This window comes from Nothobranchius furzeri, chromosome 3 (genome assembly GCF_043380555.1).
Source record: "Nothobranchius furzeri strain GRZ-AD chromosome 3, NfurGRZ-RIMD1, whole genome shotgun sequence".
NCBI lineage: Eukaryota > Metazoa > Chordata > Actinopteri > Cyprinodontiformes > Nothobranchiidae > Nothobranchius > Nothobranchius furzeri.
In genome coordinates, this window is record NC_091743.1 from 55,992,503 (window position 1) to 56,019,633 (window position 27,131).

Below are 27,131 nucleotides of genomic sequence, written 5' to 3' on the forward strand. Positions count from 1 at the left end.
CGTTTCATGAACTTTATACTAAACAATCCAACTGATAAACTACAGAACAGCAGGTGGTAATGACTATGCCCCAAACCCTAGATTTGCAACACGAATATTTCTGCAACAGGGGAGAGTTGGCCTCTCATTACACCCACGCTTACAGCAACAATGATTTATTACAGCGTAAGAGCAGAACAGGACCACGGCCAGTGACTCCCAGAACAACATGGGTGTATGCAGATGAACACAAGTGTTACAAAACTACTATGAGTGGTTAATCATAATGTCATACTTTGTGTCCAAGCAGACTGTGATTGTATCTTATTGTCTTGTTTTAGATTTTTACATCCATGTTTTTTCTACACTCGATCCTGCTTAGAGTCCTGGGAAGTTGGAGCCCATCGGGGTGACACCCCACCAGTCCATTTCAGTCACAAACAGAAACAAATCATCATGCACACACATTTATACACACAGTCACACGTATCGACATTATGAAATAAAACAAAAGATGAACATCTCCTGGAAGAACATGCAAACTCCTCACAGAAAGAGAGATTTTCATGAAAAGTAACAGCATAATTTGCTTTAACAAGCTTGAATTATTCCAGCAGCAGTGTGATTTTTCAGAGGAGATCTGATGAATAGAGAAATGTGAGATTGTTTATGGACACCTGGCAAACACTAAAACACTGAAAACATGAATGCATCTACATTTGAAAGGTTCATTGGTTCTTTGTGTTTCTGAAAGCTCTGTATCAAGAGCGACACAACAGTCAGAAACAGTAAATTACTGTAATGCATTTGCAACTTATTAATTTATTTTTATAATTTGCAAACCTTTATATTTGATAGGCTGACAGACCTTTTAGTAACTTGGTTAAATTATGGAAATGGCTAAATCCATCTGAACTTGATGACTTAATTTACATTGGTTTTCTATCAGAGGAGATAGGAATGTCATTTACTCCCGAAGTCTTCATTTGGTCCACCGTCATTCACAAATCCCTCAGCATCTGAGCTGAAATTATCCCTGTGAATACAGCAATCTAAAACCATTTAACAATCTCCCAGCAGCTTAATGGTTTGTTGTAAAACTGTGTAATGAACCAACATTAAATATTTCTTTTACCACAGAACCATTGCATATTCGTTCCAGAAAGTTTTCTACGTGTTTTGGAGTCTGAATGTCATCTGTTTGGATGGCAGATGGGAGGATTGGTGAAGAGCACATGTTGGAGGAAAGGAAGCAAAAAAAGAATTTATAAAAAAAAATAAGTTTAAGCCATGCAAATGCTTTGTGCTATACAAAACAGAGTGTAACCTTATGCTGTTGGTAAATCAGAATGCATGTTTTCACAGGGATACTCAGCATTTCTGGAGTTTTAAAGCACCTTGTCTTCTTAGAGACAAAAGGTTAGATTTTAGGGAATAATCCTTTAAACTTTGAAGCCGAAGGAGCAAAACAAAAAGTTAACTTTGGCACATAAGAAAACACATCATTTGTGTTTTGTTTTCTCACAGATCTGGTACTACACTAATGGGATCCTAAAGGCTGCTGGCTTTGCTGAGAACATACTCCCCTACATCACCTTGACCACAGGAGCTATAGAGACTCTGGCTGCCATCGTCTCAGTGAGTATAAAACAATGTTAAAACACCAGAAATGTGTTCTTTTGTGCTGTTTAAAGAAGATTAGAACAGAGAAAAACATCCATCCGTCGAAGCCCTCGTCTCTAAACAGGTGGCCTCTTTTTGTCTACGAACTTCATTTCCATTTATTCTTATTTGTTTTGTTTTCTCGTAGAAACATTTGTGCCTCACTTTCAGTGTGGAGCGCAAAGTAAGTCAAATATAAACCACAGTTGTCCTTAAAGGCATGGTTCACTCATTTAATCAGTACATTTGCAGGAGTCTCTAGTGGATGCCTTGTAAGTTGTACTCTGAGTACAAAAGCCCTGGTGTGCCTGTTTCCGAATCTAGAAGATTACCTGATAAAGGGAGAGATCCAGGTGACATGATTTGGAGTCTTACTTCCTGACATTTGGATATCTCACCTCTGGTTGGCTAACCAGTGTTATCTGTCGGGCTTTTCAAATCCTAGAGTTTCACCATCTATTTTCTATCAGAAGCAAATGCAGGCGATAGTTAGTCGTCATCACACACTGGTGAAATTACATCTCTGCATTTGACCCATCCCCGTGGGGAGCGGTGAGCTGCAGCTGCGGCTGAGCTTGGGAACTATGTGGTGGTTACCCCCCCCCAATCCAACCCCTTAAAGCTGAGCAAGCAGGGAGACATTGGGTCCCATTTTCAAAGTCTTTGGTATGACCCGACCAGGATTTGAACCCCAATCTCCCAATCCCAGGGCGGACTCTCTACCACTAGGTCACTGAGGGAAAAAAATGATTAAAAAAGGGTTTTTCAGTGAACCACACCTTTAAATCAGTGCTTAGATTATTAACATCGATAGAAGAAATAAGAATATAAAAGAGAGGTAGGGGCCACAAAGGAATTATTTTCCCCCAGGATGAGTTTTTATTTTGTCTTCATATAAAGAACCATGTTTATGCACAGTAATATGAATGTGTTTAAATTAAAATGTTATTCTTTTTAAATTTATTTAAATAATAATGCTCCAGCTGCCTTTTCAGCCATCCCCTTCTGTCAAAACGGCACACAATAATGAAGTTGCATAATTTTTCAAACACATGCTCTGTTTTTATTCAAATGCTGAAGTGTGAAATTGGTTGAGTCTTACAGCTGGAAATTGTTCTTTACTGAGAGCAGATGTGTTGTTGTAACTTGATCATATCTTAGCTCCCAGTGTTCCTTAATGAGCAGGAAAATCCAGGATTAACCCTAATTTGCCAGAAGAAGCCGCTGTGATGACTTAGGGGTGAAGTTGGGGTGTTTTCTATTAATCAATGTTTTTATGCACTACACCTTCTGTCCTGGGTCCTCCTTTATCAACCAGACTTACGAACAGATCCGTGTGTATTTCATGCGTATGACCGATTTTACGCATTGTGTGATATTTATCAATTTGTACTTGTGCGTAGAAATGATCCTAAATGTAAGAACAGCTCTGACCATGCGTACGAACCATCGACATATAAAAAAGATGGACACAGCCTGCTCAATGCTCCACGAGGGGCAGGTTGAGGCAAAAAATGGGAGGTTCCCACCACTGATTTTTTTGACCGTGTCACACGTTTCTTCACGCCCAGACAAACAGATCTTGCAAACTATTAGTGAGAAAAATGCAGTTGAGTGACTCAAAAGTGAAGCAGTGTCATTTAAAAGAGCTACGTTGTTTTTGTGGTCTCTCGCAGAGATTCACAAATGACCAGCATGACTATGGCCTGGCGTTGGAGCGGTCCGTGAGTCCCAGCTGCCCCAGGAAACAGGAACAACCAGCCACCTGCTATGGCAACTGTTCCTGGGCAGGAGACATGAGAAGCACCCGCTTAAGTTTCTCATCTAGCCAGCAGCCCCACTAACATGTTTGATCAAGTAGTTGCATGACACAGCATTTCCTCCATTTAACTTTAGCACTTCAGCAGACAGCGTCTCGATCTCTCTGTCAATAAAATTTTTGTTTTTTCTTTGTGAAAAACCCAGGGAATCCCCTCACATGCTAAGGGCGTAGCATGACCAAATATGGTTAATTGAGGGCATTTCTGTATGTGAATGACTGAGAACGGACACAAGTACCTGGGCACGCACAGTCGGATGTTATCATCAGATGATTGCGAAGAAACATCTGTACAAGATGCAACCGCATATTTCATAGGTCAGGATTTTGACTGTTCGTACGCACATTCTTAACCTTTTGATGCATAATGGTCACTACAGTGGACTTGTACTCAAAATGGTTATTATTACTTTATTATTATTATTATTATTATTATTATTATTATTGCTATTAAGCACAGCTGTTGTATATTTTATTGCATTTGAGCCCCTCTATTTGGACTTCAGTAAGCCAAGCCAACATATTTCATGTTCAGAATGCACGCTGTCCACTGAGGACATGTAATAAATTATTTGTGAATTAAATGCTACAAAACATATTTGTTGAAATTTGTTTCATTCACACCTAAAGATTAATGAAAAAAATTAAGAAAAATCATGGTTGAAGATTTCATAATCCATGCATCAAAGGGTTACTTTTTTTTGTAGGAAGGAATATAGGACAGTTTCTACGAAGGTTTGATGAATGAGGCTCCTGGAGTCTAAAAGAGAGCTCAGAATGACTTCCTGAGAGGTAGAATGGTGTAAGACTATAACTAATAACTGAGTCACAGAACAGAAGCCATCACTGGTTTTTCTTTTTTGAAATTAGAAATATTTTGAAATGTTGACACAAACATGTTTTTAAATCGTAACTGCAGTTACAGTAAATAAGAAACAGCTGTGTAAACTACACTGTACTATCCACCCATGCAGTTAAGTGCAGTTTCGGGGAACAGGCTTCATTATCCTCATCTTTAGAAGCAGAACTTAAATGCTTCCTCAGGGAAATATTCTGAGAACTAAAAACCAGAGGAAAATGGAGGGGACAGAGTCTGAACGCTCTGAAGAGATTAGTGTAAAGCACAGTTTGGCATCTGATAAACAATTAGCACTTGTCCAGCTCTGTGGGTATGATTCCAAAACTGTTGTGATCTGCAAACACTCATGACAATAACCACACACACAGATCACCTGCTGAGGTATTTATGAAGTAATGTTTTTATGGCTAAAGATCACGTTGACGCATAGCCACATAACAGCCCATTATGCAACCCTATAAATGTGTCACGGCCGTCGGAGTAGTGCCGTTTCTCCAGGAGATATTATAGGATATAGGAGTTATTCAGAACCTTGGCCTCCTCCTCCTCAGCTCCAGCCTGCAGCCTGCTTGACCACGGTTGATCCCCATCATGTCTGATCAGGGTTGCTTAAAAGTTACAGCTGTGTATGTAATTCGAGAGAGACAGAGATCAGTGGCTCAGAGGTGTTGCTTGTCTCTGCTACTCTCCCTTTGAGCTTGTCCTCGGATACCTTCTTAGACCTTGTAAATAATATTCTATAGTGTGTGTGTGTGTGTGTGTGTGTGTGTGTGTGTGTGTGTGTGTGTGTGTGTGTGTGTGTTTGTTTGTTTGATGGTAGATTAGGACAGGTTTGTTATAGAACTTGTTAAGCCGTTCGGTATGTTTGTTTAGTGGGTTTCTATAAATCTTGTATTCAGTTTTTGATAACTTTAGTTTCTACAGTAGTTCACCTCAGTAACCTTCCTGTCTCCATTCAGGCTTCTTTGGTTTATTCCCGAGTAACCCGTTATTTTTTGTGTGCATTTTATTTTATTCCTAAACGAAACAGGTTCCCTTACCTGTGGTTAGCTTGTACTAGAGGTTCTCTAGCTCCTTTTGTTCCTTATTACTCTTTTAATCCTTGTGTAATAAACCAGTTTCGACTCTTTTGATGAGAGCAGGGGTTGAGTCCTTTAAACACAAGATGTGTTACGCCCCAACCACACAGATTCCTCTACCGGGACGTAACAAATTGTAAACAGACTGGATCCTAGAAGAAATTAGAATCTAGAAACAGCTGTGCATCAAATGGTCCTTTTCACAGATGTCAATGAGAACAGTAACATAAAAATAAGGCACCAACATGAGGAGCTGCAGCAGGTTTTACCCAGAGGTCCCAGGTTGTCTTACATGGCCCCTGGTTGGTTGATAATGATGTGGCTTGGGACTCATTTTGATAATGAGATTCTTTTAATTCATTAAAAACAATGAGGAAAAACTGTGTCCTCCTCACAGAAACTCCCTGTAGCACCTGTTGGGTAATTCTATATTACTCCCATATTACCTCAAAGAAAGTTCAGAACACACACACACAGAGGGATTAGATTGATAATTTGGTAAATTGTAATCTTGCCAACAACAAACAACAACAAATACTTTGCAAAGGGTGAGAGAAATCAAATACACACAGAGACAGAGGTCAGTGTGCTCTCACACTTAGGCAAAGCCTTAGAGCTCCTTTTATTTAGGAAGGCACACCCAGAAGTTTACACAATTCTTCAGAACCAGCTGACCGGGGTAACCTAATCAACAGATTGTTGGACCTTCAGGAAGTTACAGATAACAGGTGGGTGATCAAAGAGGCCTTTCTTCACCACTCTAAAATGTGATCAAAGTGATGACCCTCCGTTTAAACAAACACCTACACTGTTACATCAATAACCCTGTCAAAATCAGTTATATCCATCATAACCACGTGATATCAAAATCAGTTATATCCATCATAACCACACAGGCTAAGGGATACTTTTTAACAGTTGAAAACAATTCAGTTGGCTCAAAGGTCATCTTCCTAAACTCCAGGTAAATTGTAAATGACAAGCCCTGCCAAACACTAATAATGCTAGCCCAAACAGGAGGTAAGCAACAAAGAACAATGGTGGAGCACCATCCATGTTTCAAGATGTACTGAGAACATCCAGACTATATGAAGGCCAGAATGTCTGTGGTTCACACGTCTAAGTTTGTTGGCCCTCCAGGGGCCCCTTGCGGCCTGGACCAGTGTCAGCTGCATCTCCACATTGCAGCCTGGGGACTGCGTAACACTTGAGTTGGATCCACTGCGCAGTGTGACAGTATTGTAAAAGCTCATAGTGATGAGTTATGATATTTTTAAATAGTTGTTTTAAGGACTAGAGCTTTTCACTTTGTGGTATGCACAAACTAGCAGTGAGCTTGTCAAACTAGTCAAATAGTTTCTCTAAAGTGAATAAAAGTTTTTATGCATGACTTCCCTCTAAATGTAATAGTTTTTAGGGAAATATGCAACATTATTTGTATTAATGACAGTTTTAAATAATTTCATGACTCTGTCATTTTACTTGTGGGTGGGAAAGCCCTGCTTTCATTTGATGAGCAATAGATGTGACCTTTTGTGTTTTCAGAAAAAAATGTACATTATTGGAAAAAAAAATCAGACAAATCAGAACAAAAAATAAGAAGAAACCATTTTTTATATAACGCCTCTCAAGATAAAATCATGATGCGCTTCGCAAGAACAACAAAGAAAATAAAATGGTTAAAAATGATTACAAAAATATTATATATATATATTTTTTATTATCAATATTTGTTTTACTTATTTATTTATAAATTTAAAAAACATTTAAAAATGTGGAAAATCGGAAAACGTAAACTGAAAATTGAGAAGTTGGACTAAAATGGATAATAAAAAGGTAATACAGGATCCCATAAAAGGCAGAATCGATGGAGATATGAAAAGATCGATGGAGATAGCATGAAAAGAAGGAAGTGAGAAAGAATCAGCAGTAAAGCCGGGCGTACACTGTGCGACTTTTTCACTTTTTTGAGCCGATTTTCCACTCGTGCGAGAATCCACGAGATCGGGGCGAGTTTTGCGCCGAGCGGTCGTGTAGTGTACAGGGGGTTACGAGAGGCGATTAACACCACGTGACCAACTACCGATCAGCAATCGTGAGCTCGCACGGACTTCTGGCGTGTTTAATATTTTGCTCGTCCCTCATGAGGGTATCGCACTGTTGAAGCGGCGCAGCGAGCAGCTGCGTCCCAAAAAGTATCAGTACCGCTCACGGCGCATGCGCAATCCTGCTTCAACACCGCTCACCCGCTATTAACACACGTTGTTCGTTTGTATTTCTACACGTTTTTTACTAACAAAGATTGTCAAGAAAGCGTGTTTGTCGTGTTCATGTCAAATTAAACTGATCACAAAATACAGATTTACTTTCTTTATTTCGTTTTCCTCATCCAACCCCCATAAATCACTGTGTGTCCTCCTGCAGCACTCCCGAAGGACAACAGGCAAAACAAGACAAAACAGTCTGACGTGTTGTGTAAAAACTGCTATCTTTAGCATATTTTTAGGGCCGACGTGTTGCTACCAGACTTACAGTGTGAGCAGTCAGACCGCATCCGAGAACTGGGTCGTGCAGTGTGAGCGCATGACTCGTGAGATCTGCCCTGCGAGGAAGTCGTACAGTTTGAGCTGAAGCTGAACGCTGCGAGTGAAAAAGTCGCACAGTGTCCGCCTGGCTTAAGTCACTCAAAAACCAGCCTGAACAGGTGAGATTTTCAGATCCTGTCAGATCAGTTTGGTCCATTTACATCTTTTTCTTATGGTAATCAGCGGAAAAAAGGTCGCTGTGAGTCTTTAGTCTGAGATTTTCTTTGGGTGTTATTCTAGCAAGTCAGATTTCCCTCACCTGTATCATATGTTGGTGGAGTTCTATTGCCTTCAGGATCAAGAAGGTAACACAACCATGCATTCCATGGTATCTTGATTTTCATGGATAATTTTCACTTTCAGAAATGAAGTGTGCTGGCGTGTGTGGCAGCAGATCATTTTATAGTGCTGTATTGTACCATCTTGGTTAACTTAAACAAAGAAAGCAGTCATTGGATCTGTGACATTGTACAAGCCACCATGGGATAAAACGATGTATGAGTGGGACATTGTAGAAACGTAAAATGTCATATGACCACGCCGTCCATAAATCTGCCTCTGGATGCCTTCTGGTCTTTAAGAGCAAAAGCAGCTGGCTCTGAATGGAGTGCCTGACCTACTTTGCTGTTGCAATTCCTTGAAAGCTGGCACATGCTTGTGTCATTTCCTTTAACACAATTTTTAGGGTAAAACACTCATCTGAAAATACATCTGGTTTTTCACCTTTGATCTATCTCCTATCTTGCTTTGATTCAGGAAGCACAGAAATTAGAAAGCCACATTTCACCCAGAGGCATTTTAACTTCACAGTCTTTGCCCTGCTGGAGTTTCACAGAGGAGCTCTTGGCTAAAGGCAGTGGGCGATGTTCCCTCTCAGTGCTCCTAATTGAATAAATGTGTATCCACTCTTCCAGGTTGCTTCCTGATTCTGTGACTCCAGTAAGAAAGAGAAGATCAAAGATAATATTTCACCCATAACAGAGGGAAGACCATACTCGATGACTTATCTGACACGTGTCAGAATTTTAACGGGCACATTTCACCCTCAGACATCGGGTTTAGCCTCAGGTCTCACTGCAACTTCCTGTCAGGCACAACTAGTTCATCCCTCTATGGCTTTTATCCAATGCCACCATCCTCATTATGTTATGCACAATACCTGCTGGCAGCTTTAGTAAACAGAAAGGTGTCAGAAATGATCAAAGGTACAATCCGGGTTCTACTGGCTAAACAAGTGTAAATACTAATTAGTTTAAAGGAGCCAGATCATGCTACTTTAAACCTCTGAGAACAAACGTAGGCACAGTGTATGATAAAATCTTACCATTAGCCCTACTGAGATGTCATTTTATCTTAAATATGAGTTACTGCCTGTCTTTGTACCCGGAAATGAAAGTATCTCTGCTGCCAACCCCTCCTCCAGCAGCCTGAGCTCCACCGATTTATTACATAACCCAAAAAAGCATCATGGGTCATGACATTTTTTACATTTTATCTTTATTGATTATTTTCTGCAAAATATTTTGTGTCTCTAAAGATTTTAGAATTTGGTCATTTAACAAGCAGCATTTTAGTTGCAATGCTCTTGGTGGCACATAGAAGTCTCAATGATCTACTCTGCTTATCTCACATGGACTCACATAGGCTTCAGCTGGCTAAATGAACAAAGAAAAAACAAAAATTAAAAAGATAAGTCCTTATGTTTATCTTTACCAATAAGGGGTTGCAAATGTAAAACTGCCAAGGGTAGCTAAAAATAAAAAATAAATTACTGCTGAGACGGGGATTTGAACCGGTGTAAGGTCATGGCAAAGCAGCATCTACGCTGTGTCGAATACATAGTCTGGCCACGGTCCATTGACAGCTTTCAGTAATGGAGCGGGATCCATGGTTGTCTTTCAAACTGTGTCTGCATGCCATTGGATAACAAACAACATGACAAACTCACCATTACAGATGTCAATCAACGAGGCAGTCTGCTATACTCTGTTTCAGAAGATGCAAATACATCCTTTTTTAAAATAAACTTAAGTACCTCTGTCCAGCCCAAGACAAAATAGTCCAACGTTGCTGAAGCCATTTCAAACAAGCCGTCGCCATCTTGTATCAGTAACATCCCACCCACCCAACACAGTGCTTTGTTTGGCCCATCAAACCAATAGAATGCCTATGTGGCAGTCTGCCATTACATTGTGAAAGAACTACATAAAACCTACAAAATATACATCAAATAATACATTGGTAGCAGGTTCTGCAGAAAATGTTTCACTTTATTACAGAAACAGAAAAATATTCTATTGACATTTTAATAATTAAAGTGACAAAATAATTTTTTCATAGTTTTATTTTTTTTTCCAGTCAGTACATAATGTTTAGAATTTGTATGCCATTTGTTTTCCTGCGGAAGTAGCTACCAACACATATAGTGACATTTAATAGACTTAAGTACTGTTTTAAAGGGAAGTATTCCAAGTATTTAGAATATTGCACCATGCTTAAGAAAAGTAACATAATAAGTTACAAAATACATTTTAAGGCAGGTATTCAGCAGTCTGTAACTACCGTAATTTCCAGACTATAGAGTGCACCTCAATACAAGCCGCACCTACTAAGTTTTTAAAAACACATGGAACTGTACTTTTATAAGCCGCACCGGGCTAAAAGCCGCAGATATCTACCGGATATCTACTGAATTGAAAACGTAGTTTAACTGAACGTAACTGAACTGATCAGTATCGAACAAAACAGAAAAGTTATTGATTTGTTTATTCATCCTCCTCCTGCGCACTGAAACCACTGGTCATCTTCTTCAGTGTCGGAGTTGAACAGCCTCAGAAGAGCTTTGTCACATACCTTTCTGTGGCGATGTCGGTGTCGCTGTCCGTGTTGCTGTCATCATCCCAGGGAGAAGCTGGCTTGAATGAGTTCTTCCCGCTGCCGTCTCCAGCGCCGAACCATGGATTCATTCATGCCAAGCTTACGTGCGGCAGCACTGTTTCCCTCCTTTACTGCCAGATCGATGGCCTTCAACTTAAATGCGGCAACATAGGAACTCATACGTGTAGTTACCATGATGAGGGGGTATGGATTTGAAAACAATTCTTCTTCGTGCCGGCTGCTTGCATGTGCTAAATTAAAATGAGCACTTTCTTCCATTTCCACTTTTGACTTCCACCTGTTTCACTTTCTGCTAAAGCGCCCCCCGGCAGGTGAAGGAAAATCGTCAGTAAAGCCGCACCTCATTATAAGCCGCATGGTTCAAAGCATGGGGAAAAAGTAGCGGCTTATACTGTAGTCTGGAAAATACGGTACTCAACTGCAGCATGAAATCAACCTCTCTATGCATGCAACAGAGAAAATGGGCGTTCAACTTCCAGGGGAGGCAGGTTCCAAGTCTGAAACTAGCTTCATGGGGAGGAGAAAGGTCTGATGACACACTTGGCTTCCATCCTCGTGTTTGCTGGTCTTTCCTCAGAATCTGAAAACTTGCAGCTGAGACAGGAAAATGCATGAATGCAGCCTAAAATCAGACATTTTTCCAAGAGAAAATATTATCACATGGTAAAAAGCTCCAAAAGGTGGATTTTCAATGATCTGGTCCCTTAAACACACAAACACCATGATGAATTGTGAGCTTTCACCATGAATCCCAGACAGACACATTCTTATGATGCTCATGTTTTCAGCTCTTCTGTGAGAGTGTTTCATTTGATTTATGGTTTCAGCAGCTTCAATTATTGATGGTATTTATATGAAAGTCTACACCTGGTCCCGAAAGCATTTTTGTTTCAATTAAAATTTAAAATTCCCACCTAATGTGTTTTGTAAGCGAATAAACTTTAAGTTTAGGCACATTTTTTACTTTATTACTATATTCACACCTTACTTTCACATAACTGCCTACACGTAAGTCCTCGCAGGCCTCACATATTCTAGTTTTACATATTTTAATGACAAACTGGATAAACTAAATAAATGCTACTTTTGTTGGAGTAAGTCAAAAAGTTTAGCCATAATTTTACAAAAATGTTTTTACATTTTACACACAAAACCAGAAACATGTTACAAATAAAATATATATTACTTTTAACTTGGTACTTCCCGGTTTGACTTTAATGAGTTTGGGGAATTTTCAGGCTTCCTAGGGGCTGACCCAGAGCACCTCTGTCTCAGAGAATTTTATTTTTATCTTTTCCTTTTTCCTTCACCAGATTGTCTTTGGAATTACAGTCAAGCATCCCCCACATACGTTTCCCTGTGTGCTTTACTAGAATCTGGGTTTTCGGTGTCCTTGGGCATCATGTTGCAGAAATCAAATAGTCAAAGGCACAAAGAAACAGAAAGAAATGGCTCAAACGAGGGTTTAAATAATGCTTGAAAGTCAATACCGCTACACCCATTGATAAAATGTGAATAGGTTACGGTGGCCCTTTCACCAGAACAACAAAACCTATTTTTCCTCTAAGCTATTTTACACCTTCAGCTTTCAGCCTGTCAAATAAACCAAATAGTTTTTAAGAGGCAGTTACACATTACTGGCACAAAAGCATGGTTTAACTTGCTGTGGATCTAATTGTCACAAATATGAAATTTGCGGTTGATTAGTTTTCAGATTTTATGTAAATTTGATTACAACATCCATATTTGTTTCTCATTTCTTATTTTTGCTGTGAATCTTAATGACAGGGGACATATCATTTTGCACATATGATCTGTCTGAAGCAGCTCCCTGCAAAGGTTATCAGGTGGGAGGAAATAAGTGAGATTTGATTCAATTATAGTTTGTGACAGAAAAGCTAAACGAGCTGTCAGTCATGTGTGCACTCAGGAAAGTTTGTTTTTCCTGCCCTTGAATGTAATCTTTATTCTGAACTAAGTTTTGGTTGCTGCAAGGGTAACTTCCTTTGTTGTATCTGGCAGATTGCAAATTAAAGTGCAGAAGCAGATATTTTTTAATAAGTTTGTGTAAAGCTGGAAGGAGCGAAGTGGGTGAATTGGTCCACAGGTGCAGCCATCTGTCAGCTTGTTTGTGCAAGAAACTCAGTGAGTTTGTGGAGATTTGGTTGAAAGGTTGAGCATGAAAACTCTATTCTGTATCAGATTCACAGAATTTTCTTTCAAACTGTGAGATTCTGATTTTGTGTTAGTGGAGGACTGGATTCTGTTGTACATTTTCAGTTGTGTGAACACTCGCAGATTTGAAGATCAGTGATAAAACTAGTCGTTTACAAGCAGAACATTACTGAAATCACCTCTGTTGCTATTCAGTGGAGATTCCGAAAATGACCAATCAGATTAACCTATGAAGCTTATATCATATATATAAATATCCCGGATACTTATATATCGATCTAAGTTCATACATCAACCGGTTTGATCTAATTTTAATCCAAAGATTAATGTTTAATTTAGATAATTAAATTTAATAGCAAAAGTTATTTTAAATTAGAAGCTAGGATCTTTGCTTTCAAATAACCAGAAATATTATACCTTTTCTGTGTTTCATTTCAATAATGAGGCAAGTTTAATAATGAAGAAATGTATTACTAACAATTTTAAACTGGAAGATTTGAAACGACAATTATACAATGACAATTCATGGATGGCAAGTTTAATGACAATCTTTAACAGCTTTGATAATAAACTTGTTTAAAAGCAAACCTGTGACTGAATGGAGCTAAAATGAGAATGGTGAGTTTTGGATGCGTGAATGAAGTTCTCAGAAGGTTTCTTTCAGAGAGAATGAAAAGCGTTCTGGATGGAATTGATTTTTTGCGGATAACTGAGTTATTTTGAGAGAAACAGCATCAAACGCATTCTCGTGTTCTACCTCACCCAAACAGCTGACCCTCTTGTGGATCCGGAGATTGGGAGGATGGGTTCATCCAAGATGACACTCGAGGCTGGCAGGGAAGACGCGAGTGTCCGATCGTCTGGTCCAGAGTGGTAGCCGGGTACACGGTTGTCAAGCGTTGGCAGATGGAGTGTTCTCGTCTTAACTTAACTTCAGAAATCATTGACTCTGGTAGAGTCTTCGTTAGCTGGTTACAGTTTCGTTTATTCTTTAGCTATTCTGGTCGGCATGACTAGAACAGCAGGTGGAGGCTTAGGAGACAGCCGTTCCCCTTTCCTCCGTGGTGTTGGTTCAAGAACTGAACGTGAATCTGTGATGGTTACAGTTTTACCAAAAGCTCTCAGGACACTCCCACTCTCTCCGGAAGAAAGCTTGATCATGCGTCAAAAACATGTGATGCAGTTATTGTTTATCTGGGCTCTGTGTTAGCTGGATAAGGTGAACTTGACCTTCTTTGCTGAACACATCTTTATAATCATTATAATCATTATTATAATTAATCATTATTATACCCAAAGCATAAATTCATTTCATGTAATTAAAATACCTTTATAGAGAACCAAGTCATCACTTATGAGATTATGTTAAACAGGAATACAATCAATGAGTTTTATTAATTATTATCTAATTATTATCATCGTGACTTGCAGTGTCCTTCTGGGACGGAACAGCAGATATGGTGTTATGATCTTGAGCAGACATCGTGGCTCCTCGGGTTAATCTGTGGATTCAAAAGTACTGTTTGACCCAGCTTGACCCAGCTGGGCAAATGTGACCTTTGCCACACATCAGAGAACCTTCATCACGTTACAACTGTTTTGGGATGCTGAAGGATAAAAATGCCCTGGTCAAGGCGAGTCTCAGAATCTGGACAACCTTTTTTGAAAACATTGCCCCAAACTGTGTTAAAGGTTGTAAATGGAACATTTTAATTAAATAAAAAAAGATTCCTGTACTGGGTGTTTAGAGGTGTGCAGAATCAATGTACAGTTTTTCCCTTTACAGTGACAGTGTGAATTTTTCCTGGCGATAGAGGGCAGTAGATACCTAAATCATTACAAGCAAGCAGTATTTTTGTGTTGGAGTAAGACCTTACCAATGGATGCCCATTAGGGTCAAAAAGCCCTGGGGAGTGCAAAATTCAGGAGAATAAGAAGCACATCAGACTCCCTTTCATTACTGGCAACAAGTGAAGAGGTAAATGTGTAAAACAACAACTTTTAAGAATGGTGAAAGTTTTGAAACAGTTTGCTACGAATCAGTAAATGCATTTTGTCCTCATTGGCTCCCGTTAAAGGAAATATGGCGTCTAAAATGGCGTTGGACAGAGACTTAGGCTGTGTCTCAATTCAGGGTCTGCATCCTTCGAAGGACCCAGTCTACTCGGCCGACGTGGGCTGGGTCCTCCGTCGGCCGAGTAGACCGGATGTTAACGGCTGTGAATTTGGACAGGCCTAGCCTTCATGAATTACCGCCACTCCCTCGGCGAACGTTCCATCGCCTAGCAACCGTGGAACCGCTAAGTAGAAGGGAGAAGGAACTTTAAACGATGTAGCTCGAAGTTTTATTTAGCTTTTTAATCATTTCCTTGACTGTTGGAGAGCTAATTCAGAGAAAATACTTTCGACAAGCTGAGCCTGAGCAAAGATGTGATAATAGTTTTTAACTCATTCCCTGCCATTGATGACTAAAGTCTTCATTTTAGATCCAACCATTCACTGCAAATGACGACTAAAGTCCGGAAAAGCATCTGCCGATCACAATTCAACAATGGATTATGAAAGAACTCTTTGTTTTGGTTGTTTAGGCATCAACATCATCCTAGTGTGCAACGTTCTGTGACCCTTAATAAAACAGTAAAAATGGTGAGAAACGCTGGCAGCGAAGGGCTTTAGCGATCAGGTAACGGCTGGCAGTGAATGAGTTAATACTTTCTAAGGGTCTTAATTTGACCAAAACCGATTCATCACCTTTTAAGACTTTAAGACCCAGCGGATACCCTCTAGTAAACAATTCCCATTTGTAAACAAAAATAAAATTCAAGAGTTTAATGTAGAACTCATTTTATTTAGATATTTATTTTATATGTACATGTTTAATCTTTATTAACCATTTTTTCTAGCAAAGTAAAAAGCCTGTCAAAGTTCTCCCTTCTCTCCTGTGCCCTCTGCTGCTCTGCCTCCCTCTGCAGCCTCATGTCCTCCCAGATCAGCTCCAGAAGCTGGTCATCACTGTCACCTTCCCCTGGATGCCCATTTTCTCCAGAATAGTCTTAACAAACATGTAAGAAAAGAAACAGGAAGAGAAAAGAGGACATGTCCCTAAAATACAAACTTCTATTGAAATCAGGGGAAAAACGTAGCGGGAGAAGTACGACACCGAGCGGCCGAACATACGAGCCGAGACCGCAATACAAGCACTTTTACTGTAACATTTCTAACTAAAATAACGTTCATGTATCACAAAAAGCCCTTAACCTAACAATTTAAGTGTATACTGACATTTATGTGCACAATCCTCTCCAACAGCTCCCGCTTCACTGTCCGCCATTGTTTTAAAAAGTTTTTCTCCCGACCGGCCCGCGAGGCATCTTGGGAAATGCTACCTATTGAAGGATACACCGGACCCACCCTTCATTCAGGCGAAAAGAAGGCCGGATTCGTCGACCGCATTTGAAGGAGTCTTCGAATTGGGACTGGCCTAGTCACGGCGCTGTGACGTAACCGGCCGACGAATCCGGCCGACGTAGGATGCAGACCCTGAATTGAGACACAGACTTAGACCTGCTCCCATGTATTTTAGACCTGATTTTCATGGTTATATGTTACAAAAGCCGCAAATATATTTCAACAACTGGGCATCATTTCATTCATTTTCAACAACATTTGATGGACATTTCCAGAAATGAATGGTAAAGATGACACATTGTCTCTTTAAAGGCTATATTTGAGAAGAAAAAAAAAGTTTTTTTTTTACTAAAAGACACTGTTTATGTTTACATCTACCGGCCAATAGAGGGCACCATTGCAGTCAAAAGTCCACTCAGCAGGGCGAGGCTGGGACTGTGAGAAATAATGGACTCGACATGTCAAGCAGCTGATTCTGAGTCCAGAAGAGTTTCTAACATTAAATACTGTTGTAAAATAAACAATACGTCACTGGATATGATGCTGGCTGTCACTTCATGTATCGGCAGTGAAACAACATCCAGACGGCTGGAAAATGTGCTCTGTTGTTGCAACTACAGCCTCTACACGCTAGTTATTGTTGTAGTGTTTGTGTTCCACATTCAACCTCTAAGTCCTAAAACAGGCATCAAGTAAAAATAAAGAGCAAGACAGCTAAGTTGCAGAGTCCAATACAGACGTCATTCCTCAACGTCAAATCAGTGAGTTCCCGAGGGAGCTCTGACCTCTCAAACTCCACCTGCCTGGTCTCATTTTTCAGACCTAGTCGCAACGTTGTAATTTTCCAGGTTTTCATGGATCTGAACCAAAGACATTGTTTTGAACATGTATGGAGATCATGTTATGCCAGTAATGTCCTGCAGGATCAAACGTGATCACAAGCAATCTTTTTTTTTAAAGTTAACTGAACCATCAAGCACACAGAAATGTCAATAGTATTTGCTATGTGCTTGCAGCAGTAGGAATGCACTCCTGCAGGCAGCTTTGCGCTTAAGGGCACAATCTGCTGTTTTGACTCATTTCATTAGTTAAAGTTACTGATTTACCAAGGAACCTGTGGGAGCTCTCATTATTAGGCCATGACCTTTGACAGCTGTTGTTTTAGATTCAGGCTCAGCATTTAGGTAAGGTAATTTCCAGTAAAATAGTATGCTCATTATTATAATTTTTATTTCAGGGGAGGTTATTGACCAGTGGTGTATGTTGGCAAGAATCTGATGATACAATAGCTTATATATCACAATACAGGGAAGACGATATGAATACTAAAAGCCAGATAATATTCTACAATTTACATAACTGAGTTTAAAGAAGACAAACTCAGTGCAGACATTATTCCATCAGAAAGATGTGAAACATACTGCCACCTAGCAGTTGGAGTTCAAATTACAACAGGTAAAAAAAAAATAATACAGTAAATGACTGCATGTAAATTCTCAATTGAAAAACACATATACAGTGCTTTTGAATATTGATTAAGTATTATAACTCAAAATATTATGACATTTCAGCTTATTTTTGTACATTCCTATTATTGAGATGGTATTCTTTCCAAACATGAGGAACAAGATTGACTTGTTATACATGTCATGCCTAAAACGATGTCTCTGAAACAACCCAAGAAAATGTGGACACTTGTGTCACCGTTTCTGAAGAGCTCTCAAATTGGGTTTTACTTAGAGGAATTGATTCTCTCTCTCTCTCTCTCTCTCTCTCTCTCTCTCTCTCTCTCTCTCTCTCTCTCTCTCTCTCTCTCTCTCTCTCTCTCTCTCTCTCTCTCTGTCATTGTTTTATGTTGGTATTTGGGACAGTTTTACTTAATGTGTCTGAAAAAGGTCTAGGTTATTTTATCACCATGCAAACTCAGCTTTTTTTCCTTATTGGAAAATTAAACGAACTTTCCTCAAACTGCCCTCATATGTTTTTCCATTAATGTGTTACTTTCTAAATGATCACATAAAATCTTTACTTGTTTCCTCATTAGATCTTTGCAGTATCTTCCTTTTGTGAAACGCAGATGGAAGTACAAAACATATAGAAAGGCACAGTTATGATCCATTAAATACAAAATGCTGTCCACTGACCTCCTGCCTTGTTTTCTGGTGCCCTACTGGGCAAAAGCCCTTTCTCTGCTGCATGCTTGTCACTATTCGACTAGCTAACAAACAGGAGAAGAGGATTTTATGCCTCTTCGCATTAATTCACACACATCCAGTGGTGTCGTCACTCACTGCAGCCCTTTAGCAAATTAAGGACTAAATGATCATGAAATGTGAAAACTGACCTTGTGGTGGCCAAGATGCTCCATGATTGACAGTAACATGCAACAGTTAATTTAAGAAAGCAATAATAAACAAGAAAATGTCAGTTTTTCTCTATCTTGGATGAAAGGTAAGAATTTAACAAAGAAGGGGAGGGAAAGAAAGGCCTAGCTTTATGTAAAGGCAGGGAGAGGTTTTTTTTATCCTGCTTCACTTCAGACATGGAGATAATACTATACAGGCATCGGTGGGGATAAAGGATGCACAACCAATGACTGCTTTACATAAAGTGAATGGTTGGCAGACAAGTGAAACTAGTATCTCTGCCCTACAATGCAAACTCAGTGTTGATCGTCACACGTGTAAAAATAGCTTGAGATTTTCTGATGCGATTTATGAGGTAGATTTTCCTGTTTTCGGATGCAGTTCAGATTAGAGTGAATGGAAGGACTAGAGATGCCTCAAGCTGTGGCTGCTTGTCTAAAATGGCTCATCTGCTTCTTGATGTGATGAATTGTGACCAGGCACTTTAATCCGACCATCCATGAGAGCTAGAGGAAGTTACCAGACTGTGACGTAGTAGGAAAGTCTGGTGGTTTGACTTTTAGATTCACAGCAGATTAATTTATTGTAGCTTTATCGATAGTTTGATGCTTTACTTTGGTGCAGAATAAGCAACAGAGCTGGAAGCATCGTTTAAAGATTAATTTTACTCATATGTTTAATACATTTGCAGTAGTCTCTAGTAGGAATAAATGTCTTGTAAGTCATTCTCAGGGTGGAAAAATGTTGCGGTGTGCCTGTTGCAAGAGCTAGAAGTGAGCCAGATCAGAGTTGAGCCTCAGACTTCAGTGTCGGGAGTCTTATTTCCTGATATTTGGACAATCTCGCCTCTGATTGGTAAACAGCAATGTGACTCACCACTGACTCTGTTTGCTCTGCAACGTTGATGTTCTATTCTATATAGGCTTAACACATTCAATTCAATTCAGTTTATCTATATGGTGCCAAATATCAACGTCGTCTCAAGGCACTTAAGTAAACATTCCAATAGAGTTCAGTTCATTAAACCAATCAGTAAAAAGTTTCTTGTATAAGGAACCCAGCAGATTGCATCGAGTCACTGACTGGTGTCAGTGTCTTTACAGCAATCCTCATACTAAGCAAGCATGTAGCAACAGTGGAGAGGAACACTCCCTTTTAGCAAAAAGAAACCTCCAGAGTATCAAGGCTCAGTATGGGCAGCCATCCGCCACGACTCACCCACACCCTCACAGGCCCACACCCCTGCCTGGGGCACACTGACAGAGGCGAGGCTTCCAAGCACAGGCGCCACCAGCAGGCAAAGAGAGTTAAGTGTCTTGCCCAAGGACACAGTAACAGCATTCTCTAGCGGGAGCCAGGATCGACAACCTACAACCTTCTTATTACTGGACAACCCACTCTACCTCCTGAGCTAACAAGTGAACTAGCAGTAGCACTTTCTTTGATTCAAGAAAGTTAAAAAGGTGAGGGAAAGTGTCTAATGATTAGCATCAGTGTGCCAGATGATGACCCTTCCATGAGGCCACCACAGCTGAGCTTCTTCTGAGGAGAAAAACACCCAGAGAGAAAATGAAGTTACCAAGTAATATTACAAGAAATAATGCAATTAGAGAGTAGTGGTGGAGGAAAGTAGCAGAGTGTTGAAAGTGGTCAGCATGTCCTCTGGCAATCTATGCCTACAGCAGCATACTGAGGGTAACCTAGCCTTTTAAATGGAGGCATGTGGAGGACCGCCTATATTAACTGAATTCTTGGCTGTAAGCACACACACACACACACTCATTCAAACCTGGGCTAACATCAAAATTTAAACATAAGCTCTATCAAAGGGAAAAATGTTTTAAGCCTAGTCCTAAAAGTAGACAAGGTCTGTCTCATGGACTAAAGCTTGGAGCCGGTTCAACAGGAGAGGAGCCTGATAACTACAAGATCTTCTACCTGTATTTCCGACATTAGCAGTTGATAGAAAATGAGAAAAGCGAGTGACATTAGCCCATCATAATGTCAACTTAGCATTCATGAACTCACCCATCTTTGCTTGTGACAGGGACGGCTGTTGTTGATTTAGAGTCCACAAGAGAGCACAGCCGAAAGGTGAAGCGGTCGATTTACGTTCCTACTCTCACCTACAGTATGGTCATGAGTTTTGGGTAGTGACTGAAAGAACGAGATTGTGCATACGAGCATCTCCCTTAGAGATGGTGTGTGAAATTTGGTCATCCAGGAGGGAAGCCTCCCTGCTGAGGTTCTGGGCACGTTCAACTTGAAGGAGATGCAAAGGAAGACCCAGAATACGCTGGAGGGACTACATTTCTCTGGGAATGCCTTAGAATTGCCCTGGAGGAGCTGGCCCAAGTAGCTGGGGAGAGGGAAGTCTGGGCCTTTCTGCTTAGGCAGCTGTGACCCAACCTCTGGGTTAGCAGTAGAAAATGAATGGATGGAGAGAGAGGCACATCTTGGCTTGTGGAAGCTAACTATTAGGATTAGCAACTCCACAACATGGCAGAACTCCTCCAGGCCTGTATTTGTGCAGAGAAAAATACATCAATGTTGCAAAGCAAAGACAGTCAGCGGTAGAGTTCTGTTGCTGTTAACCAATCAGAGGTGAGTTGTAAAAATATCAGGAAATGACTCCAAACCCTGCTGTCTTCTGTTCACCTCTCTTCTGCTTCACTTCCAGTTCTGGAAACAGGAGCACCAGAGCATTTTTGATTCACACGGCATTCGTTTATGCTAGAGCACTGCAAATGTATTGAAAAAACAAGTGAAATTGGTCTTTAAAGATCATGCTGATGTTGTCATACATCTTTTAGAAAACATGTTTGACTTGGTAGGCAGTGATAAAATAATTAATTTTAAACACATTAAAGTTAATAAATAAATAACCCATTGCACAAAATTAATTTGGCTTTAAGTGCATGGAGGAATGAGCACTTAATGAAACATAGATTCACATGATAACTCTTTCTCTGTCTCACAGGTCTTGCATGTCGGTGATTAAATATTCAGCCCTCTAATAGACAAACTTCTGTTGCTACTCCTTTGAAAGTATCTCTCTCAGACGCACACACACAAGCAACCACGCGCACACATATCTAGGTTCATAAATATCCATTCTCAGAAATCTTCAGAGACTCTAATGAGCTGGTGGCTGGCTGTTGGTTGTTTGGTGCATCACTGCAATGTGTGTCTGGGAGAGAAATGTCTTGAGCCTGCAGGGACAGTGTCCACCGGGTTGTGCATACCGATACATGCATATGGCATACTGAGTAAATTTCACTGCCCATAGAGGAAATCTGAATTGAACACTGACGTAGGCTGGGGCATTTCGATGGGAAAGTGCTCAAAAGGAGAAAATAACAATGACTTTTGTTGAGCTACATGGCTTAGCGGCTCCCATCCCATCACTCCTCAGAAGGATATGTACTATACAAAGAGTAATAACTTCCTTATTTCTTGATCTCATAAAAGCCCACAGATTAAAAGGGATTCAATTAAAGCTATAAATGCCGAGTCTCACAGGCCAAGATGGAATGAGGCCAGACGTTGTAGCTTGTGCTTCTCTGAAGCTGGTACTTTAACAGAAAATATACAATTTCTCCAGACAAATCAATCACATTGAATTGGTACGTGAATACAACCTGTATGTGAATCATAGCAGTGTTTTTTATAAGGAAACTCATTCAATTGAAAGAGATTTCATTCACAGCAGCAAAAAGGTGAAAATAACACAGATTTTGTCATTTGGAGCCAAAGAATCAACTACAGTGAAAGAACGCAGATCAACCAGTGCAAAACTAAAGGGATTTTAAATCTGATGAACCCTTTTGAAAAAAAAAAAAAGATTTCCTTTGGAAAGATTGTATTTAAAAATACATTGAACTAGTGTTACTATTCCATAGAAAATGAAACATTTTAAGCACATTTTAAATGTGTCGGCTAGCAGTGCCTACACCACGCTCAGGACAATCCAGACTCTTCTCATGCATCGTTCCACAAATGTGGAATGACCTTCCAAGCACTACCAGAACAGGGGCTTCCTTTTCAATTTTCAAGAAACTCCTGAAGACCCTGCTCTTCAGAGAGCATCTTCTAAACTAGCACCCTCCCTGCACCCATCCCCCTCTCTACCGTCCACTCCTTGTTCCCTCCTCTCCATGACTGATGTCAAGTTGTTGTTGTTATTGTTGTTGTTAGCCTCAAGGACAACATGCTGATTATCCCTTGTAAGTCACTTTGGACAAAAGCGTCTGCTAAATACATAAACATAAACATAAATAATCTGTCATCATGTCTGTTCCATCTTCAGGGCCTGGTGATAGAGCGAATTGGAAGAAAACCGCTTCTAATATTTGGTTTCTCATCCATGGCCGTCTTCTTCAGCCTGCTCACAGTTTTTCTAAATTTCCAGGTGAACCATTTATTCTTCAGCTTTGTTTTACATGAAGGGCACAGCCTTTTCAGGTGAACGTATTACAGCAGCAAACCTAAACATTATCTTTAGACTGTAACTTGAGTTATGTAACTGATTAGGTTAAAATTCCATTTAGCAAAACCTTCAGCAGCACTGAGAAAACTTGTCTTTGTCCCCAGAAGAGTATCTCACAATTATTGCAAACGAAAATTGAGTGTCTGGGTCTTTAACCTTTCATCCGTCTCATTCCAGGATAGTGTGTCATGGATGCCGTACCTCAGTTACATCTGTATATTAGCTGTGATTGCAGCCTTCTGTTCCGGGCCAGGTAATGTTACACTTTTTCTCTAAAGTTAACTTAAAAATATGCAAATATCTTGCACATATGTCTGCATTTCAGGGAGGTAGCTTGTTAAAGAATGTACGTCCCCATCTGTGTTTTAGACTAATCAGCAAACTGGTATGCCTCTGCTCTTCTCAGTGAAAGGTGTTGTCCTAGATTTGCATACTAAATAGGAGATACACAGTAATGTATGCACATGGCGCTGCAAAATGCACCTCGGACTGAGTGTGCACTTTGTGTCTCGGTGGCAGGTTGACTTTGTGTGTCAAGGTGAGACCATCGCTGTCCCCACGCTCATCGGTTAGGAATAATTATATCTCTGGGGAGTCTTTGTCCTGCAAAGTGCTTACACAATAAGATGAAGAAGCCTTTACCGTTGTCACAGATGGAGAGAAAAGTAAGATGTTTTTGTGGGATGTAGAGAGATGCTCGGAGAGCATTTCAACTATGGCAACTCACTTTAAAGGAGACCTAGAATCTAAACCAACATTTTCTTGCTGTTTGTGAACAAAGACAGCTTGCATGGTCAAAAGCAGCATGCCAAAAGTCAAAGCCATGTGTGACCTACTTTTTATGTAAATTGGAAAGTTGAAAACGGCAAGAGAAAAACTCCTTTTCTGAGCAAGCCTTCCCAGTAACATCATAAGGTAACCACTCCTGCTACAACTACATGTTCCAACCCACTTCAGCTATATTTAAACAGAGGGGTCGCAGCAATGTCACCGCAGAGCCACAGGAAGCTAGGCCTCTGTTAGCACCAGCTAGCTTCAGCTACCAACAGCTTGGTTGAAAAACAGAAAAACAAGCACTCACCACTCGGGTCCAGGATGTTCTGGTAAAATCCAGACTATAAAGGATTGTCAGACAGATCTACAGCTGGTGGTCCGATCCGGTACTGCAAGACTTCTACAAGCAACCTGTCTTTGCCACACAGTCTTTCTTGATTTACCACTTCAGTGTGGACTTCTTTTTTTTTTTACAGAACATGTGCAGTGGTGCAAAAATATTAAATAATTCATATGTGGTGCTAATATTAGTTGTTTTTAAAGCCTTTTGTTAAAAGATCCATTAATCAATGTTATATAAGGCTTGAGTGGGAACTAACTGAGAAACCCTGACTATAGTTTTGTTTCTGCTTTCACTTGTCTCTCTTCAAACCCCTCAACACACACACACACACACACACACACACACACACACACACACACACACACACACACACACACACACACACACACACACACACACACACACACACACACACGCACACACACGCACACACGCACACACACACACTGAGCCCGTATCTCCCGCTCTGTTTTCCCCTCCCAGATTTTACCCTGAAATTCCAGCAATGGAAACACGCCAACTATTCAATTTAACTTGGTTCATGTATAAAAAGCTGAGAAAATGGTGCAAGCACAGGCCTGGAATCTTTGGGACATCTCCAAAAAATAACCAGAGCTTTAGCTGACATATTCTAATATAGGACACCCCTGTTTGGATCTCCACCCCTTTAACTGTTGGTGTCTGATCATTAAGAGCTTTGCTTGTGTGCAAAACAGATGTGATCACTGTGAAACAAAAGAATGTTGATCATTTATGGTCCAATGAAACAAATGAAGGTTCTTACTGGGCGGGAGAGAGCGGAGTATTCTCCAGAGGGATGGCCCCATGTAGTGCTTTGAGCCTTTGAGTGGATGAATGAGGAGCCAGAGTTCCTCTGAAGTTGTTTCACCAAGGGACCAGTGGCCCAGATATTTCACAACTGTACCAAAAGACAAAGTTAATGTTTCCCCTTAGAGAGAAAAAGAAATTATGTTCTTGTTAGACACGTGGTGTGTTTGTCCCAATAATGTATCCTTTAAATGATCTTTAATTTGTGCTTTCGACCAGCCAGACTTTCTTTTGATTTTCTAGAATAATCCTTATGTTCCTGTTACCCAGTTCCACCTGTTTAGGTTTGTGAGGTTTGTCAGATGAATGGCTTTTGGGATAGAGGGAGTAATCCTCCACTGCTTCAGATCTTTAGGGGTTTTATTTTTTATTTTTTTCGTAGTCTGAAGCTTTGAGTTATTTTTCTGGCCTTTTACTCACAATTTATTGTTTACAGAGGCAGCGTTAGTCATTGTTCTTTTTAAGAGACTTTTTATTGATATTTCCATCCCAACTATGAAATAGATTCAGTCTCATATTTTGCATTTGAACTTTCTCTGCGCTTCTTCTTCTTTTCTAGAGTTTATCTTTGTTACTTTGCCAGTTTCAATGAACATAATAGCTACTATATTTTCTGTATAAATATTTAGTATAAAACCAAAATAATTTTCTTCTAAAATGATTTGTTATTATTTATTTTTCTTCTACATATCAATTAAAAAAACATTTTTATAGCCACACTCCCTAAAAAGCTGATCATAAATAAGGTTCCTCTTTCACTCAAAAGTGGTTTTCCTCTTTTTTTATTTACAATGGCATTGTGGTAAAATGTCTGCCCTGGGACTGGGAGGGCTCAAAACCAGTTGAGTCATACCAAAGACTAAAAAATGGGACTCAATGCCTCCGTGCTTGACACTCTGCACAAAGGGGTTGGATTGGGGGATTAAACCACCAAATAGTTCCCGAGCGCAGCCATTGCTGCAGCTCACCGTTCCCCACGGGGATGGGTCAAATGCAGAGAGGTAATTTCCCCAACGTGTGAGGATGACTAAAAGGACTTTAACTTTAAAACTTTCTATACATAGGAAAAATACAGTTTTTAAATATGTTTGTACTATTTTACATAATTACTTATAAAACTGCTTTAAAGTTGGTTTTCTGAGGAATTAAATGTGTCTACCGTGGTAAAAATAACCTGATTCATGTTTCATTTATTCATAATGTGATTTTCCTCATAATCTCTTTATTTAACCAGGCAATGCAGAAATGTTAATCAATTTTTTTTAGCTTTTTAATTATTAACAAACTTGTTTCCCAATAGGAACACACCTCTTAGTCTTTTACTGGTGTTTTTTTATCACACTTTTATTCATTCTTATCACTAAATGTCATCTGCTGACATATTGCAGTGACCCTGATCCATGTCACTAAAAAAGGAACTTTATATTTTGCACTAAAATAAAAGAACAACACACAGTTCTGACGAAAGGACGAGTCATGCATCTGGTAATATGTTGTTTCTTTCAGCATCATGACCAGAGGCTTATTTGCACCTGCACATGATCCAGGATGGCCTCCCCTGGGAATGCTATTTTTGTAGAGCAATACTGCGGTTATCAAACTTGCACAATGTCAGCACAATATCCACAGTGCTTCAAAAAGTACTCTCACTAGCACTAACAACCATTTTAGCTGGGGTTTTGATTAGGGATGCATTATCGGACTACCAACATTATGGGCCAACATTGGCCTTAGAATGTAATATCAGTATTGGTTTTCACTCCTTTAGTGACCCTAGTTTTATGTAAGGTGCACATATTACACATATTAGGGGCAGCAGTAGCTCAACAAGTTGAGCGGGTTGTCCTGTAATCGGAAGGTTGCAGGT

At 39.9% G+C, this 27,131-nt stretch overlaps 1 protein-coding gene across 9 annotated transcripts in view; it reads left to right on the plus strand.

The window, feature by feature from the left end:
* Positions 1–27,131, plus strand: part of slc2a9l2 (solute carrier family 2 member 9, like 2) — a 213,261-nt gene that overhangs the window by 109,805 nt on the left and 76,325 nt on the right. For all 9 annotated transcript variants that reach the window (XM_015959326.3, XM_015959330.3, XM_054751410.2 and 6 more), the window contains 3 exons: positions 1,507–1,617; positions 23,140–23,241; positions 23,497–23,572. In XM_015959326.3, coding sequence (XP_015814812.3) covers positions 1,507–1,617; positions 23,140–23,241; positions 23,497–23,572 — 289 coding nt within the window. The remainder of the gene's footprint in view (positions 1–1,506; positions 1,618–23,139; positions 23,242–23,496; positions 23,573–27,131) is intronic.